Here is an 18,296-nt window from a genome sequence, read left to right as displayed (position 1 = left end):
AACACTATGCATTAGTTAATAATGGGAGAAAAGCAAAAAGAATCCATGCCAATGTGTGATTAATTACCCACTGAATATTTTAGGTAATGGATAGGCTGAGCTTAGCTCAAAAGAAGCATCATTATGTCGGGAGGTATCTAAAAAGTCTTCATCTCCAAGTATTCTTGAGTAGGTCTTTGAAGAATGAGTAAAACTTAAGACAGGTGGAGAAGGGAAGACCTAGTTATGGAGGAATGACATTATAAATGTCAGACATTTCATTAATTGGCATTAATTAGCATTGAGAAGGCAATGGCACCCCACTCCAGTACTCTTGCCTGGAAAATCCCAGGGACAGCGGAGCCTGGTGGGCTGCCTTCTGTGGGGTCCCACAGAGTCCGACACGACTGAAGCAACTTAGCAGCAGCAGCAGCATTGACCTAGGACTAAAAAATATTAGATCAGAACTATTTAACAATAATTGTAAATAAGTCCACCAACCCTACATTAATGTTTCCATGAATGGTAATGAGAGTAATAATTGGAGTAGCAGGAGGAGTAATAGTAAACCAGTATTCAGTGCTCTTCCTGTGCAAGGCAATGTGCTAAACATGTTTTACCCATATTACCTCCATTCATTCAGCAAGCCTGTGAACTAGGAGTTAGGGGCTATCTTTTACCCCTTTTATGAATGAGGAGACTTATTAATAGAAGCCGTAGTAACTTGCTGACATACAGAGTGGTGGAATAAGTCATGATTTCATCCAGGCAGTTTGGTCGCCCTCATTACCACCAGGCAACACCACCACAGGGCAATAACATTGCTATAGCACAAGGCATGGCAAGGGATAGCGAATTTTTAAAAATAAGCTGTAAACTTTTGCAACTTCTCTGTGTGGCTGTTGTTCACAAGAATGCTTTGTAAACTCTAGAAGCCTGCAGAGTGATGAGCTAGTCGTCCATTCCTAACGAGACCTTGCTTTAACTTGATAGGTAGGTACACACAAGTAGAGATGATGGGGTAATCTGTTCTGTAAAAAGCTGAGTAGTGACCTTAAGCTTGTGTATTCACAGCTAAAAGAGTATGCATATATAATTTTCTTGTAATGAAAACTGGTACATTCAACAAATGAATATTTAGTGCTTTTTGGGAGGAAGGGAAAGTTAAGAATATTTTCTCCCCTTTGGTGACTAGACCAATCAGCACAACTGCTTAGTTTGTGGTTCAGTTACTTTGATGTAGTTACAAGAGGTATTTTGGGTGTGATGATTTTCATATATTTTAATAAGTTGGATTTCTATGATTTGTGCATGATGCATATACTATTGACATGCATTTTTTTTTTTTTTTTTTTTAGTGAAGACAGCATGGCTCAACAGATTAGGAATACAGAAAGTATGACTTAGCATCCTGGTTGGGCCACAGAAACCTGAGCAGTTCACCTCAGTTTCATGTCCTGTGTAAATAAAGATAAGTTTCAGTCAGTCTGTTTGAGAAGGTGCCTGTGGAAAATTACTAGGCTTTAAAATGATTGTTAATCTCAGTGTTGGGACACTCAGCTTTTGGGGAGCATCGATTCAAGAGTAAATTTTTCTACTCGTGAATTTTGAGTAAGTGCAACATAAAAGCCGTAAGATTTTTTTCTGGTCCATGTGGAAAGGTCGGGGTTGTTGGAGATTTGTTTGTAAAGGAGTTGGAAAGTGGGGAATAAGGGTGGAATCCTTGAAATTGATTGAAGTAAGGGGTGAGGTGGATGTTAAACTTTTTGTTGTTCTTGTGATTGCTGAAAGTTGATGTAAAGTGCTTTTCTGTATTCTAAATGGCCTAATTTAGTAGGGAAGTGGATAATTGGTGTAAGCCAACATTTCTCACAGAAGCTGTGGGAATTGAGAAAGTTCTTCGAAATAGATTCATACAAAGAGATGCTTATATCTAAGTAACAGTATTTCCTTAATCTTTTTTCCTTTCAAGTACTTTCTCATCAAAATAATAAAGTTCTTGGATCAGAAATTTCGAGTGCTGCACAGAACAGGCTACCAGCATGAGAGTCAATCCTGGTTACTAATATGCAGCTGTAGATGAGAAAACTTTGTCTTTTGTCCAATATCAAATGTGCCTTGTGTGCAGTATGGTTCTTTAGTAAAAAAAAATACAGACAAATTTGAGGCTGTACTCGATGATAACATAGAGTCACAGTTTTAGATGTCTCTGGTGCCACTAATATAATTACATAAAGAATTTGGGTTAGATATTTTTATACCTAAGGAGAATGAACCATGCTGTGATAAGTGAAAAGGGTAGCAGTGCCCTACTAATAGTCCAATTCAGAGACTGACCAGGAGTCTGAATTCACATTTCATTCGGCAGTGTTGGATTTTTTGAAAAAATCTTCTACCAAGAAAAGTTGATGTGCCACATTATTATACTTGGGTGTAGCTTAGTATACAGCTGAGAAGGAGACTTTGAGAAATAGGGTGGTTCGTAGTAGGGTGTGAGGTCATGGTGTGTTGTGATATTGGACTTATCAGCTGCACTCAAGTTTTGCACTTGGCATGCTCAGAGTCAATTGGTGAATTGGTAAGCCATAATTCTTGAGAAGAGCTCTGAAAGGTTATTAGAATTAGTTTATTTTCCTTACTTTTCATCCCAAGAAGGCATCTGCTTAGGTATATTACATAATGTTCAAGGAGGTAACTGAGGTAGAGTTGCCTGTATATGTACTTTATGATAAAGGAAAGTAGAAGTGCCATACAGAATGAGACTGTCTAGCCTAAGTATGTTGACTTGAACGATATCTTTAATGTGTTTCTATGGGAGAGATCACTGTCATTCATGAATTCAGCAGCAAAAGCTTGTTAATGGAATGTTCTACAGACCTTAAAAAGGATTATATGGGTATTTATTTATGGATATAGAAAGTTTTTCATAAGCTATTTAGTGAAAAGGCAGGTTACAGAGCTATATATCTAAAAGTAATTTAATCTTTGTGTGAAAAGCATGTATCTACATAGTGTGGAAAAAATGGTCTGAAAAAAATACACACCATAAGGTGCATCCTCAGGCTTTTAATCTACTTTCTTAATCTGTCAACCAAAGCTTCCTGGTATGGCTGTGGCTGTAAATATGAATAAGAAAAGCTTTTTGATAACACTTATTTACATGCTTAGCTGGTGAAAAGTGAAACGCCATCCACATGACGAAACAGTTTTTTGGCTTATTTTCAATTGGTAATTTTTAAAAATTCAGAGTGTATATCACTAGTATTTTTAAAGCAGTTTTTTTTTAGAAAAAGCTTATCAGTAGACTCTTTTCTCTTTATTTTTTAATATAATTTTTAATTGAAGTATAGTTGATCCACAACATTGTGCTAATTTCTGCTGTATATTCTTTTATAATACCCTTTTCCACTATGGTTTATCCCAGGAGATTAGAGATAGTTCCCTGTGCTATACAGTAGAACCTTGTTGTTTATCCATTCTAAATGTAATAGTTTGCATCTACTAACCCCAAACTCCTAGTCAATCCCACCTCCACTTGGCTACCACAAGTCAGTTCTCTATGTCTATGAGTCTGTTTCTGTTTTGTAAATAGGTTCATTTGTGCCATATTTTAGATTTCACATGTAAGTGATATCATATGGTATTTGTCTTTCTCTTTCTGACCAGCTTCACTTAGTATGATAATCTCTAATTGCACCCATGTTGCTGCAGATGGCATTATTCTGTTTGTTTTGGCTGAATAGTATTCCATTGTATATATGTATCACATCTTCTTTATCCACTCCTTTGTTGTTTTTTCTTTTAATCTTTCCTGAAGGTAAAAATATGTAAAATGCGCATATGCTTTCCTAGAGTAATTATGTTTTATTGGGGTACACTCTTGCTGAGGATCAGAAAGACTTAGGAAACAACAAGCTAAAGTCCCAGCTACCTAAAATGTCTGAGAATCTGACAGAGTTCGGATATAATGGGGATCTTTCAAAACAGGAAGCTTTCTGGGGATGAGGTTAGGAATCCCAAAGTAAAAGCTAAATGGGCTTTGAAAAAAACTTCCAAAAATTAAGAAAGCTAGTGTCCTTTTGTTTTTCATTAACTCTCCCATCTGTTCTGTTTTCATCTAAGCATCTCAAAGGCATGGTCTCTACTTAACTGTCTTCACTTATTTATTTCCTTAACTCCCTAAACTATGGTTTTTATCCCCTTGTTTGTACTGAAGATGCTTCCTCTAAGGTGAACAAACTCCTACTTGCCCAGTCCTTTTAGGGTTTTAAAAATTATCATTTTTGACCTCTTGATAGTCTTCATAAAGATCAGTAACCCCGTCCTTGCAATGTTTACAGCAATCTGTCAAAACTTCTCTTTTATCTCTATAGGATAAAGTCAAACTGAGCAAGGTCAGGCATGAGCTGACTACCATCCACTTTTTGGTCTGCTCCCTATGCAAATTTTATGTTGTAGCAAAACCACTTAATGGGTCTTGTGAGGTTTATCTTCAGTTGTTTCCTGCCTGGAATGCTCTTCATTGCCATTAGCCTCATCTTTGTCATCTTTCAAAATGGCCAAGGATTCACCTCCTACTTCCTTGATTATACTTCCAAATGTTCATCACTTCTTGTATTTGAATTCATTATTTTTGGGTGCCCTGTTTGAGGTATGTATTATCTCCCTGAATTTCCCTTTAGGTTGTGGATGCCATAGGGGCAGAGTTTATATTTTATTTTCTCACTTTCTTTTTGTTTGGCACAGATTCGGTGTCTGGTTCATGTTTGTTGAATAGAACTACATGAGACTGTAAACTTTGTGAGGCACACATTTCATAAATAAATGAATGAGTAAATAAATCTAATTGGGACCACTTGATAATGTGCAAAAAAGAGATAGTGAAAACTGGATGTATTTGTTTGTTGTCTCCATTTTTATTAAACAAGTGGTGAAGAAATTCTTATTCTCAGATTGTCTTGTAAAGGAAGTAGGTACCCAAGAAGAGAAAAATGCCAGGAATGAAATGTCATCTGACCAACAGAACCCAAAGGTGAAATTGTGGAGCCTTTGGCCAAAATGTTTAACCTAAATTTTATTTTCACATATTTGGTAGCAAAATATTAGCGGGTAACTCTAAAGTGTGTTTTTCTCCTGCTCTTCTCTGATGGATAGATAAGATTGGTTAGTTGTAAATTGTATATAAATGTTGCTGCTGCTGCTAAGTCGCTTCAGTCGTGTCCGACTCTGTGCGACCCCATAGACGGCAGCCCATCAGGCTTTGCCGCCCCTGGGACTCTCCAGGCAAGAACACTGGAGTGGGTTGCCATTTCCTTCTCCAATGCGTGAAAGTGAAAAGTGAAAGTGAAGTAACTCAGTCGTGTCCGACTCTGCGACCCCACGGATTGCAGCCTACCAGGCTCCTCCACCCATGGGGTCTGTGTCAAATGGCTGAAAATAATTTTAAGCTACTTGGGAGTGCTTCCCTCTTCTTTATTATTTTTATGCTGTGAATACTCTTCCTGAATGTTTAGCTTCATCCTACATTAATGCATGTTTTGAATTATTGCGATTTATTATTGAGAACTGTAAGTCAGTTCGCCACTATTTATTATTCCAGTAATTTGCATCTTGTAGGAAGCCCCAGTCTTTAGTTCATCTCCACAGCAGGAGGCAACTGGGAGACCTGAAGCTCTGAAGCACTCTTAGGCCATGGCTTTGTAACCTCTGCCTCCTGGATCTCTTGTGGTTCCTAGGTCAGTGGTTTGGGTACCATTTGGGTAATCTGGATGAAGTATTTGGGTAACTTATTAACATATTTACTCGGTTAGCAAAAGAGATGATGCTTGAGACCTGCGGGTGTCCTTCCCCCACTCTGCACATGCCACAGTCATCTTCCCGCTTCGTCTCAAACCAGCCTCTCCTTTTGATTGTAGTTTAGTTCTGAGGCTCAGATGTGTTTTGTTCTGCTTTCTTTTTTGTTGTTGAGTCACTCAGTCTGTGTCCGACTCTTTTGCAACTGCATGGACTGTAGCCCTCCAGGCTCCTCTGTCTATGGGTTTTCACAGGAAAGAATATTGGAATGGGTTGCCATTTCCTTCAGGAGATCTACTTGACCCAGGGATTGGACCTGCTTCTCCTGCATTGCAGGCAGATTCCTTACCTCTGAGCCACCAGGGAAGCCCTTTCTTTTTCTTTATCAATGCCCCTTTACAAAAGTATTTCCATTTGGCCACCATTTTATTTCTTTTCTTCCTCAATTCCCAATTCCTTTAAAATTTATTATTATTTCTTTTAAAATTATATATTCCACATAGTCGAGTTTGGCGTTTTTTTTCACAGACAATAATGAGGGCTTAAAAAACACTTTGGCAGATCAGGTCAGTTCCAGATATTATCACTTAAAAATGTTTTGTATTTTGAAAAGATAATATATGGGAAAAGAAAGGGTGATGTATGCATCTGGTGAGTTCAGGTGGTTCAGACAGGGGCACAGTAAAAACCAATCTCCTTCTCACTTTGTTCCTCATTTCCTCTCTTTGGAGTCAACCACAGGCATGAATTTTACTAATTTCTGTTTTATCCTTCTGGATATTCTACCTTCTGGAGGTAGTCTATACATATATAGACAGATAAACCTATTTTTTAATAAGACTTAAAATGATGTCTGTTTTGGGACTCTGGGATAGTTTTGGAAGTTGTGGATGAGTCTGGTATTAATAGTGTTTATATAAAATGTAGTATTCTACCATAAAAATTTTTGGTGAAGTAAATATTGGTCTTGCATACCAGCATAACGCTATATCTCGTGTATCTTCCTCTCTTAGTCAGATATGGCCTGTTCTCTGTTTCCAGTTGTGTTGAGTTTCATACTAATTGTGACCTGACCTTAAGTCAAATTGATAGCAGTTGAGGTTACTTAGGTAACTGGGTGTCCTGTTCTGATATTAATCTATTTGGCAAAAGTGTTCGGAGCTCCTTATCCTTGCACTTTCACCAGGGGCTTATAAAAAGACCATATAGCATAGTCAGAATTTGAGGCACAAAGGGGTTAGGATTTTCACAGGTACACTCCATGACTTGGTAAAGGAACCAAGCAACATCACCCCCAGATTCCTGGTTTCCTGGTTTGAAGCACCAATTCAGAACTCTTTTATAAATTTATTAGAACTCTGCAACTGTAGAAGGTAATCAGATGTAATTTGACACCAGTTCTTTCCACAGTCATAGATTATCATTCCACCTCCAAAAATCCCTTTAAAAGGCTCCAGTTAGAGGTCTTTTTCCATCCTGTATTTCCTCATTTTTCAGTCTATTTGGTTTTCAGTTTTCCTTTCCCACCTACTGTTCTTCCTCCAAGTGCCCCAACAGATTTTGAGTAGATTTATGTTACTGATCCATTTTGCAATCTTAGTGTTCCAATTCAAAACCTGTGTATTAATGCGAACACTATCTGCATTCATGGAAAGCTGTTTCAATAGAGTATCCTGGAAAATAACCGGTGAAGGTGCCTGACATTGCTTTTTAGTCTTTAGAGAGGAAAAAAAAAGCAGACTACTTAGAAAAACTTAAAGCATGGGGCCATGAGGAATAACTTTTAAGTTCCCACAGTTGCTTGCTTACCAGCACTTACTTTAACTTGTATATGTTTCTAACCTTACCATCCTCATATCAGTTTTAATAGTATAATAGCAAGTTACTTAACCAGCAAAAGCCAGTTTATTCGGGAATAGCCAGAGGATTTACAATGTGAGATATGCAAACTATGGCAGACCATAGGCAGATCCAAGGAAGGGGAACTTGCTTTTATAGGGAAAATGAGGGGAGCTGAAAAGGGTGGCGTTGTATAATCAAAGAGTCCATTGGAGGAAGCTAGGAGTCCAAAGCATGGAGGTTGGTTGGGCTGTTTTCAGTCTCTGACTGGGTTGTCACTGGACAAAGTGTTTTTTTCTTCCTGATGGCTAGTAATGTAGGCAGCATCTTCCTGTCATAGATGAAGGCCTGCATCTCTTCCTGTTTGGAATAATTAATGTCGCATGGCAGGGATGAAAGCTCTGCCTACTGCCCTGTCCAGACTCCAGTTTTAGCCAAGGTTTCTTTAATTCCACACTCAGCTTATCTATATTTAAATTGTGATTAAGATTATTGTCCTCTAATGAAGAGGTTTAGGATTAGGTGAATGTGAAGCTTCCAGTTAAAAGATGCTATTTAATCTCGGTGACTATTATTTTGGCACTGACAGTTCAGCACCCTCCCACACAGTTTTTATTCTTTTGAACTGCCAGTTGTATGGAAGATAGCAATGTAACTTCTTTGACTTTCTGTTAAACATTTCTGAAAAGTCTCTTGGCATTCTGCTTGAGACAGGTCTTTGATCAGAACTGTGGTGCCTGTCACTAGTGGCGTAGCACCTGCTCTGTGTTGCCTGCTGTCAGTGATGAGTTTACGTTGAGAAAGAACCTTTACACCTGGAGGTTTCTGGAGTCGTCTGAAAATGCAGAGTTCGGTTTTGACACAGTGCTTGGACAGAGGACAACAGGATATACTTAACACTCGGTGTGGATAGAAAGAACAAGCTCTCTTGTACTAAAACAGACCCTGTTCTTAAGTTCCCAAATGATAACTGTGACAGAGGGCAGCCCTATGTTTTCAAGTTACTTGTAGTATACTTGTTATGAAATGCATTTCCACTGTCTAAACTTTGATAGATCGTACAGATAAAACTTGTGGACATGTGGTCAATGAGTGTGTACTCTGTGCTCTAGGTGTTTGTAAATTGATTTCCTAAAGTTTGGAAGACGTGGTCCTGGTAGTAATCTAGAAAATGGGTCAGGTTTAAAGACCACTTTTATATTCATGTCATTTTTACATTCCTACTGCAAATACAAGAGGAAAATTTTAGCTCATCCATAGTGTGAAAATTTGAAGTAGAAAGAGATTAGATAACTAGTTTATATTTTACCCAGCTAGCAATTGACAGAGTCGAAGTTTTCTATGTTTATGTGCTTTTTACCATATTACAAATTCCTTTTACAGTAACAGTTCTGTATTTTAGAGATTTACAAGAGCCCTATAATCTAAATAGCACATTTTACATTTCAGAGCTCTATGGTAACCCTGAACTCCAAGTAGTATAGATATATTGTCTTTTACAGAAAGTACATTTAAGCCCCAGAGAAATACAATGTCTTGCCCAATGGCGCAAAAGTATTAAGTGGTAGAACTAGGTGGGCCTTATATCTGCTCCTGATCTTGAATCCTCTGCTCTTTCTACTTGGCATACCGAAAGCTAGTTATTTTATTAATAGTACTCAGTGACATTTATTGAGCCGTGACTGTGTGTAGAGCACTGTGCCAGGTGCTGTGAATCAATACTGAAGAAGCAGAACTGCATAGCATTGCTCACCTTTATAATGCCATGGTGGAGCCAGGACAGTCACATGAGGAAAATACCTAACATCAGTGTAATTAGACTGTGAAAGCAAAAGCAAACCCAGTGCAGCATAGTGAAGTAAATATATCACTGCCAATGGTAAACAGTTTAGAGTGTTATCTGACTAGTACCAAACAGCCTTCTAGACGTTTTTAATGCTCATTCCTGCTGGTTTTTCCTAGGACCAGATACCAGTAGTCATTTTCATACTCTCCAGCTCTACTTGCTGCCTCTCCATAATCTAAACTGTGTCAGGTCTCTCCTATTTTAAGAGAAAAAATCTTGGCACTTGCTCCCGGACCCCTGCTCTGTCCTCTTCCTGCCTTCCCTATCAGCTCATCTTATCGCCTTCTCATCAGAGCTTCTCAAAATGTTAGCTATACACTCCACTCTCTGTCCCTTTTTGCTTTCCTTCATGATGTTGCCTCCTCTACGTGGATTTTAAATATCAGTGTCCTGGAGAGTTCTGTCATCTGACTGTCCTTATTCATAATATTTCCTGATGAGGTCCAAATCCTCGCCTCCAGCTCACCTTTCTCACCCAACTTCAGACTGTTTACCTGAATCAGATGCCTCATGTTGAACATGTGTAAAATAGAATTCATCATTTTCCTCCTTAAAACTAGATCTTTCTGCATTCTCTTCTTACTTACTTATCACCAGTGACCTAGTCACCTGGACTAGAAACCTGGGAGTCAGCTTTGACTCCGTCTTCCCCTCAGCCCCTAAAACTCCTGAAAAGCTTGCTTTCTAAGTAGATGTTGAATCTATTTGTACTACCACTGCATCACTGGGCTCTCATCATGTCACCCCTGTACTTTGCAGCATCTAACTCTTCTCCCAAACAGGATCTCCTCTGTCTGAGATTCCTATTTAGGTGATCCTGATGCCCTCTGTTGTTAGATCTCTTCTGCTTACTCCTTTATACCATTGTGCTTTCTCTCTGCTCTGTTTAAGTACTCAGTACTCTTCTTTGAGTACTCTTTATCCTTCTTCCTTTTTTTTCTGATTAGTTTAGTAAAAAGCTTAGTAGCTAATAGGCAGAACTACAGAGGACAATTAGTGGCCTATATTTTGATTTATGTTTAATAGAGATCAAAAGCCATTTCCACAAGATAATGGTAAGCAGGCCCACACTGTTTGATGTTACCTTTTTAAACTTATGCATGAGTACTGGGAGTATGCCAGAGTATGTTTGTACCCTTAGCTGAGGTTAGACTTGACCTTGACAATACTAATACTAATACATTAGTGCTAATGATACTCTGACTTAGTTAGGATTAGGCTCATTTTTAAGTAACTGAAAAATTGAGGACAGTGGCTCAAATAAAACAAGGTTATTCCTCTTCCACTGAAATTTCCAGAGATAAACAGTCAGCAGCATTATGGCAGCTCAATTCCATGACATCGTCAGGGACTTAGGTCCCTTTCAGCTGTTTGTTTCACCTTTCTTAGGCTGTGTCTCTTAGCCTCATAGAGCAAGGATCTGTTTCTAGGCAGTAGAACTGAGGAGGAGACAGGGAAGGAAGACAAAGGGTACACTGGCTATCTTTTAAGGATTATTCCCAGAAACCTCCATAGAATTCTTTATTTTTATCCCATCAACTAGAACCTGTGTACTCATTCCTCAGTAGAAGTAGCTGTGGAAGAAGAAGAGAGGATTTTAAGTGACAAATGTCAATTAAATGTCAAAGTATTTAACCCAATTCTTTAGTCTGATATTTAATCTGTACTTTCCTATTTGGCCCCCTTTCCTACTACCACATGAACCTGTCCACCAGCCAAAAGTCTTCCTGTTACACGTGGTTGATGGCCTTCTCTTCTAAATCTTGTAGCTCTTTTCATCTGTATTGCAGTTATAAGCTGAACTATATTGCTGCCATTTGTCTGCCTGTGTAGTGTCCCTAAATCATGAGATCTCACCACAGTATAAGTTCCTGGGGTCAGTGACCGTCTCTTCTGTGTTGGCAATGCCTTGCTTAGTACCTTGTAAATAATTGATTCTCAGTAAATATTTCCTGTGTGAATAAATAGACAAATTTTGATGATTTCTGGTTTCTTATAGAATTTTAGGAAAGGAAGATGGATCAACCTAGCGGGAGGAGTTTTATGCAAGTATTATGTGAAAAATACAGTCCTGAAAACTTTCCTTATCGCCGTGGTCCTGGGATGGGAGTCCATGTCCCAGCCACACCTCAGGGCTCTCCTATGAAAGGTAAGAAACATGGGATATAAAACATTTGTTTACTGGAACTTACTTAGGACATTAAACCAGACTATTGCCTTATTTGCAAATGATTCCCTTTATTTTGAATTATGAATTGAATAACTTTCTCCCTTTCTATGATTTTAGTTTCTTGGAAAACCTGAAAGGATTTATCTTCCTCCAGATTGGCCAAAAGGCATTTTAGTTGCACTTATAAGGCAAGAGCAATATTTGAATGAGAGTATTTCAAAGAACTTGGAAGGTAGAAGATAGTACAAGCCTGGCCTGTGCCCTCAATGACCTCACAGCCTATTGGATTATAAGATACTCACATTTATAAAAATATATAATAACACAAGGTAGTTTATATTGAATCAAATGAATGGCACACTGATTGGGAAGGAAATTTAGGGAGTGAGTTAATATGAGCAGGAAAGAGTTCAAAATTGTGAGATTTGAACTAATCCTTGAAGAAAGTAAAATTTGGTTAGAGAGGAGATAAAGACATTCTAGGAGGGGGCTTATGTGAGCAGTCATCTACAGCTGGAAACATGCAATGTGTGTTTTTGGTTTGCATTTTAACTTAATGTTGTAATTAACTGTTCTTGGAAATAGTTCTTTGTCATTATGGGAGGTTAATATTAAACAGTGTTTTAAAGTTCCTATGTCTGAAGGTTACTAAATGTTTTTTATTTCTCAATACCACTATCTTACCACTTCATATAAACTGGAACAGCAGAAAGAAGTGGACTTCTTACTTGATCATTTCTTTTAGGATCTACTTCCATCCTGCGAAAATTGATTTTGTGAAAAGCACTAAGTTGAAAAATCATATTAATTGAGGCCTCCAGCATAAAATATACTTTCATGAGTCTTTGGTTTATACCAAATAGGAAAAGAGTGGCTGAATTCTCATATTGATCCTTTTTATTAGAGATAGGAAGAGTAATTTTATTGGCATGTTTTTTGAACAAGCAGTAGTTTGACTGAATTCTTTGAATGGTTTAAGACTCTGAAACATATTCTTTCATAATTATATATTTTTGAAAGTCTCATTTTTGTAAGGGACAAATTCTATGTGGATATGAAAGGGGGTTGATTGATGGACAAGTATGGGAGAAAGACGTAGATTTTTTAAATGGATTCATGTAAGTGAGGAAGATTCCTTGAGTTGATATGAACTTGAAGAACAGAATTGATTTAGCTGATATACTATCTAATGGTCTGAGATAATTTTCAAAGGCAAAAAGAGGTGAAAATACAAATCAGTCTGGCTGAGAAAAGAGCTAACTAGAATGATACTTACGAACTAAATTTTAAAAAGAAAGAATTGAAGCCAGTTAGAAGACAGTGGTAGCCCTGACGTGAATCATGTGGATCTAATGTCAGATGATAAGGTGACAGTATGGATGATGGTTCTGTTGTTGGTAGTTGAGCTAAACAATCCTGCCAGGAGGTACAGCCTGCAGGACTTTTCAGTCCAGTACTTCTAATCTCCTCCTGGGTCATATTTGGCTATCTCCCCCTTGAAATTCAGTACCCTTGGATTCCATCATATCCTGTATTTTCAGGGCCTTGTGTAATTTCACATAATTTGATTTTGATTCCTGGCAGTTCAATGTATGTAGACAAGAATTAGGCTGACCTAGAACATGTTTCATTTCCCTTATGATTCAGATCGCCTCAACCTCCCAAGTGTACTGGTGTTGAACAGCTGTGGAATAACCTGTGCAGGAGATGAGAAAGAAATTGCTGCCTTCTGTGCTCACGTGTCAGAGCTAGATCTCTCTGACAACAAACTTGAAGACTGGCACGAGGTAAAGCTTTCATGGTGCTGAGTCTGGGGGAAAGGCAGCAATGACTCACTGTACTATTGTCTGCGTTGCTGTGTGTGCTGCTGAATTCTGGCTCTCGGGATTCTTGTCTGTATGTCTCAAGAGAAACAACTGACTGCTTCAACTGTTTCTGTAGTGATTTCTCAGTTAACTTTGTTATTGCTTATTTGTTTTTCATTAATGTGAAAAACACTGAGAAACTTTATTCTAGGCATCAAGAGGTTAATAAGACCACAGAAGTTTAGATTGCTAACAGTGCATTAAATTCTCTACTGCTTCACTAATTTACATATCCTGTGTTCATTCTCTGCTACTACTTCAATATTTATTACCATAAATTGACATAAAAATTGTTGGAGCTCAAATCTAAGGTTATAAAAATATTTTTTCTTGATACTGAAATTTATTCCAAATATTTTAGAACTTTTCCTTATTTTATTAAGTCTTATTAGTGATTTGACATAACTGATGACTTTGACCTCAGACTAACTCTAAATTGCACAGATAAAAGTATTATGACATTCTCTCTTGTTATTGTATATAAATTACTACCTGATTATAACATGACGTGATACAAGGTATCTTTAAGAGAAAAATAGTTCTTCCTGCTTGATTTTTTGCCTTAATTTAGGTTCTTATTTCTTATTTGAACTGCTAGAACAGTGTCTTAATGAGTTTTCTGCTTCTGGTTTTACTCTGCTTCCTCTAAACTACCTTCTGCTGTGCTACCAGACTCCTTTAAATAATGAAATGTGATTATGAAACTCAAGCTTCAAGTCCCTTTGCTGATTTTCACTGCCTACAAACAATGCTTTGAACTCTCTAAGTGTGACCCTCCATCATGTGACCCTTTGCTATTTCCAGAGTCTTTTCTCTACCTTTAGCTATGTGCTTTTCTGTAGTTCATGATAAATCTTGACAAGGAAAACTTCCCTGCTTTTATTTATTCTGAATCTACTGTTCTCTTTCTCCTCTGTCTACCCAGCTGCTTCCTGTGTATCTTTCAAGATTTGGCCCAAATTGTTGTTCCTCTCTGAAACTTTCCCTGACTCTCACTCAGGCAGAATTAGATTATCCTAACACACACACACATACACACACACACATATCACACACACACATATAAACACACACACACACACACACACATACGTGAACCGTGAATTTCCAGATGTTCAAGCTGGTTTTAGAAAAGGCAGAGGAACCAGAGATCAAATTGCCAATATCCGCTGGATCATCGAAAAAGCAAGAGAGTTCCAGAAAAACATCTATTTCTGCTTTATTGACTATGCTAAAGCCTTTGACTGTGTGGATCACAATAAACTGTGGAAAATTCCGTAAGAGATGGGCATACCAGACGACCTGACCTGCCTCTTGAGAAACCTATATACTGGTCAGGAAGCAACAGTTAGAACTGGACATGGAACAACAGACTGGTTCTAAATAGGAAAAGGAGTACATCAAGGCGGTATATTGCCACCCTGCTTATTTAACTTACATGCAGAGTACATCATGAGAAACACTGGGCCGGATGAAGCACAAGCTGGAATCAAGATTGCTGGGAGAAATATGAATAACCTTAGATATGCAGATGACACCACCCTCATGGCAGAGAGTGAAGAGGAACTAAAAAGCCTCTTGATGAAAGTGAAAGAAGAGAGTGAAATAGTTGGCTTAAAGCTCAACATTCATAAAACTAAGATCATAGCATCTGGTCCCATCACTTCATGGGAAATAGATGGGGAAACAGTGAAAACAGTGTCAGACTTTATTTTTTGGGCTCCAAAATCACTGTGGATGGTGACTGCACCCATGAAATTAAAAGACGCTTACTGCTTGCAATGAAAGTTATGACCAACCTAGACAGCATATTAAAAAGCAGAGACATTACTTTGCCAACAAAGGTCCGTCTAGTCACGGCTATGGTTTTTCCAGTGGTCATGTATGGATGTGAGAGTTGGACTGTGAAGAAAGCTGAGCACTGAAAAATTGATGCTTTTGAACTGTGGTATTGGTGAAGACTCTTGAGAGTCCCTTGGACTTCAGGGAGATCCAGCCAGTCCATCCTGGAGGAGATCAGTCCTGGGTGTTCATTGGAAGGACTGATGTTGAAGCTGAAACTCCAGTACTTTGGCCACCTCATGCAAAGAGTTGACTCATTGGAAAAGACGCTGATGCTGAGAGGGATTGGGGGCAGGAGGAGAAGGGGACGACAGAAGATGAGATGGCTGGATGGCATCACCGACTCGATGGATATGAGTTTGAGTAAACTCCGGGAGTTGGTGATGGACAGGGAGGCCTGGCATGCTGTGCTTCATGCGGTCGCAAAGAGTCGGACATGACTGAATGACTGAATTGAACTGAACACCTATATCATGCTGCTGTGAAAGAATTCATCACAGTGTAGTGCAGTCACTGGCTTACTTGACAGTTTTCTGCTGGACCATGAGCTTTTTCAGGGCTTTCTTTTTTATCATCAGCACTAGCATTCTAGACTGGAAAAGGAAATGGCAGTACACTCCAGTATTCTTGCCTGGGAAATCCCACGGACAGACGAGCCTGGCGGGCTATAGTTCATGAGGTCACAAAGTATAAGACATGACTTAGTGACTAAACAGCAAACAGCAGCATTCTAGGCATTCATGTTTTCTGAGTTCATTAAAGGATAAATGATTGTATCTTGAGGTTTGATCAGGCCCAGTTGCTCTAACTTTTCCTGTAATCTTAAGAAATTAATGTATTCCTTTATCATCTGTAAGACAAGGCTACTGATAATCAAGACACCTGGTAGATATTAAATGTGATACAAATTCTAAGACAGCTTTCTTGTTAAAGAAATATCTATCTGTAACTTACTTTTCTTTCGTTTTTCTTATACTCATCCATTTCATAGTCTTACTTAATTTGTTATCTGTGCTCCCCATTATATTTCCTACTTTTATTAAGATATTTGGCAAAATTCTTTGAGATGTACGTCACTTGATTTCTAAATCATGTGTTAATATATGCAGATTTACCTGGCTGTTTCCAAGAAACAATCTCTACTTATCCATGTATTTATTGATTGGTTCACTTACACAAACACCTCTTACCGTTCACTGCTCAACAAGTTACAACATGTGCCTTCAGGGTCCTTTGAGATGCTTAATTGACATGTATGCTCTGTCCACATTGTACAGATGCAAAAAGAACTACCTTGTTAATCCTCCTTCTCCAGGATTCCCACAGCAGTCCTTCTGCTGAATCTCTGGTGAGATTTTTGACCTGCGTGGATGACAAGTCAGACCAACTCTTACGCCGAATCATTTCAGCTCCTATGTTCACAGGCCGATTCCCCTAAATTTATTTCTTTGGCAGTAAAAATTTCACAGAGGTGTTGTACTTTGTGCTTTGATACATACATAAGCTTTTGCTAACTGATGGAAACAGTTTAATAGAGATATAACTGCTACCTCAGAAGGATGATTTGTGTCAGCATGGATCAGAACACAGAATTTATACTAGGTAATTTAGCCTTTTCTCTGCTTAGACAGAGATCTACACTGAACATTTTTCCAACCCATATTGACAGATAGAGCCAGAGGGTCACATGTTTGGGCTTTCCAGGTGGCGCTGGTGATAAAGAATCTACCTGCCAATGCAGGAGACGCAGGAGAGGTGGGTTCAATCCCTAACTTGGGAAGATCCCTGGAGTAGGAAATGGCACTCCACTCCAGTATTCTTGCCTGGAAAATTCCATGGAGAGAGGAGCCTGGTGGGCTACAGTCCATGAGCCTGAAAGAGTTGGACAGGACTGAACTCACAGCTGAGAGGACATTCACAGCCATGTGTTTATTTGGACTCCCTTGGTGCTCAGTTTGTATGTTCCTGTAAGTGCCTATAGTCTGATTGCAGGCAGTTTTCAAAGGAATGTTTGCTGCTACCCTTCAAGTTTCCATTTTCCAATTTTTTTTTTTTCATCTTTCCTTTATATTTTGTCCTTCCCCTTAACTGTAATTCATCCCAGTCTTTTAGAATATATATCAGAACACAGAGATATGGGAGAAATACTGACAGTGGAAGAATATTGATTTTTTTTAGAATTGATTAAACTCTTTGCCAAGCTACAGAAGGCCTCCTAGGTCACAGTTTTAAGATATTACATTCCAACCCATTGCAACACATGTATTTGATTACCAAAAAGATCATTTGTCCCTGGCCATTAACTAAGTTTATTTCAGCCAGTATTTGATATAGCAGTATGGAACAGAATAATCTAGTTTGTCCTTTCAATGTTTTTGAATGGTCATTAATGTTATAAGTAGCTTCTTTTATACTTTAAACAACTGGCTGCTATCTATTCAGAGGCTAATATAAATATGAGAGAGAAGTGTAATACTTGGAGGAGAGGCAAAGATTTGTCTCCAGCCCTCCTGAAACTAGGCATCTGTATGTATAAAAAAAGAGATGCATTTTTTAGCCTTTGATTTGAATATTTGGCTAAGTAGATTTTTGTCTGACCTTTCCCAAAGTATCTCTTTTATCCTCCTCTCCTTATCAAAACCATTTTATAAAGGAAATTAAACTAAGCAGTTCAGAGGAGGGAGGAATCCCCCACTCGGGTGAAGTAGAGAATAGCTTAGGTGTAAATTACAGATTGTTATCTTACAACCCTTTCCCATTTTTCTTAAAACCTTAGTTTCTTCCTTTTCAAAAGTAGAGGGTCCCCTGTTACGTCATAGAGCTGTGGAGACCAAAGAGGTGGTCTGAGTTCATCTCCATGTTCTGCATATGAGTATCCTGAACTCATTTCAGATCACTGGGTCTTGTTTTCTAGTTTTAGAATTTAAAAAAGAGAAGCCTGAGATACTCACTAAATATCAGC

The 18,296-nt window shown here is 38.4% G+C and overlaps 1 protein-coding gene across 5 annotated transcripts in view; it reads left to right on the top strand.

Moving 5' to 3' along the window:
* The window catches only part of TBCEL (tubulin folding cofactor E like), a 64,530-nt gene that overhangs the window by 9,347 nt on the left and 36,887 nt on the right, over positions 1-18,296 (top strand). For 3 of the 5 annotated variants that reach the window (XM_065944401.1, XM_065944403.1, XM_065944402.1), the window contains 2 exons: positions 11,457-11,606; positions 13,275-13,414. In XM_065944401.1, the coding sequence (XP_065800473.1) occupies positions 11,474-11,606; positions 13,275-13,414 (273 nt within the window). In that variant the 5' untranslated portion in view covers positions 11,457-11,473. Of the gene's footprint in view, positions 1-5,695; positions 5,715-11,456; positions 11,607-13,274; positions 13,415-18,296 lie in introns of those variants that run through there. The other 2 variants (XM_065944400.1, XM_065944405.1) reach the window with 2 other exon arrangements.

Source organism: Muntiacus reevesi, chromosome 9 (genome assembly GCF_963930625.1).
Source record: "Muntiacus reevesi chromosome 9, mMunRee1.1, whole genome shotgun sequence".
Classification (NCBI taxonomy): domain Eukaryota; kingdom Metazoa; phylum Chordata; class Mammalia; order Artiodactyla; family Cervidae; genus Muntiacus; species Muntiacus reevesi.
This window is presented reverse-complemented; position numbering and strand designations above follow the sequence as displayed.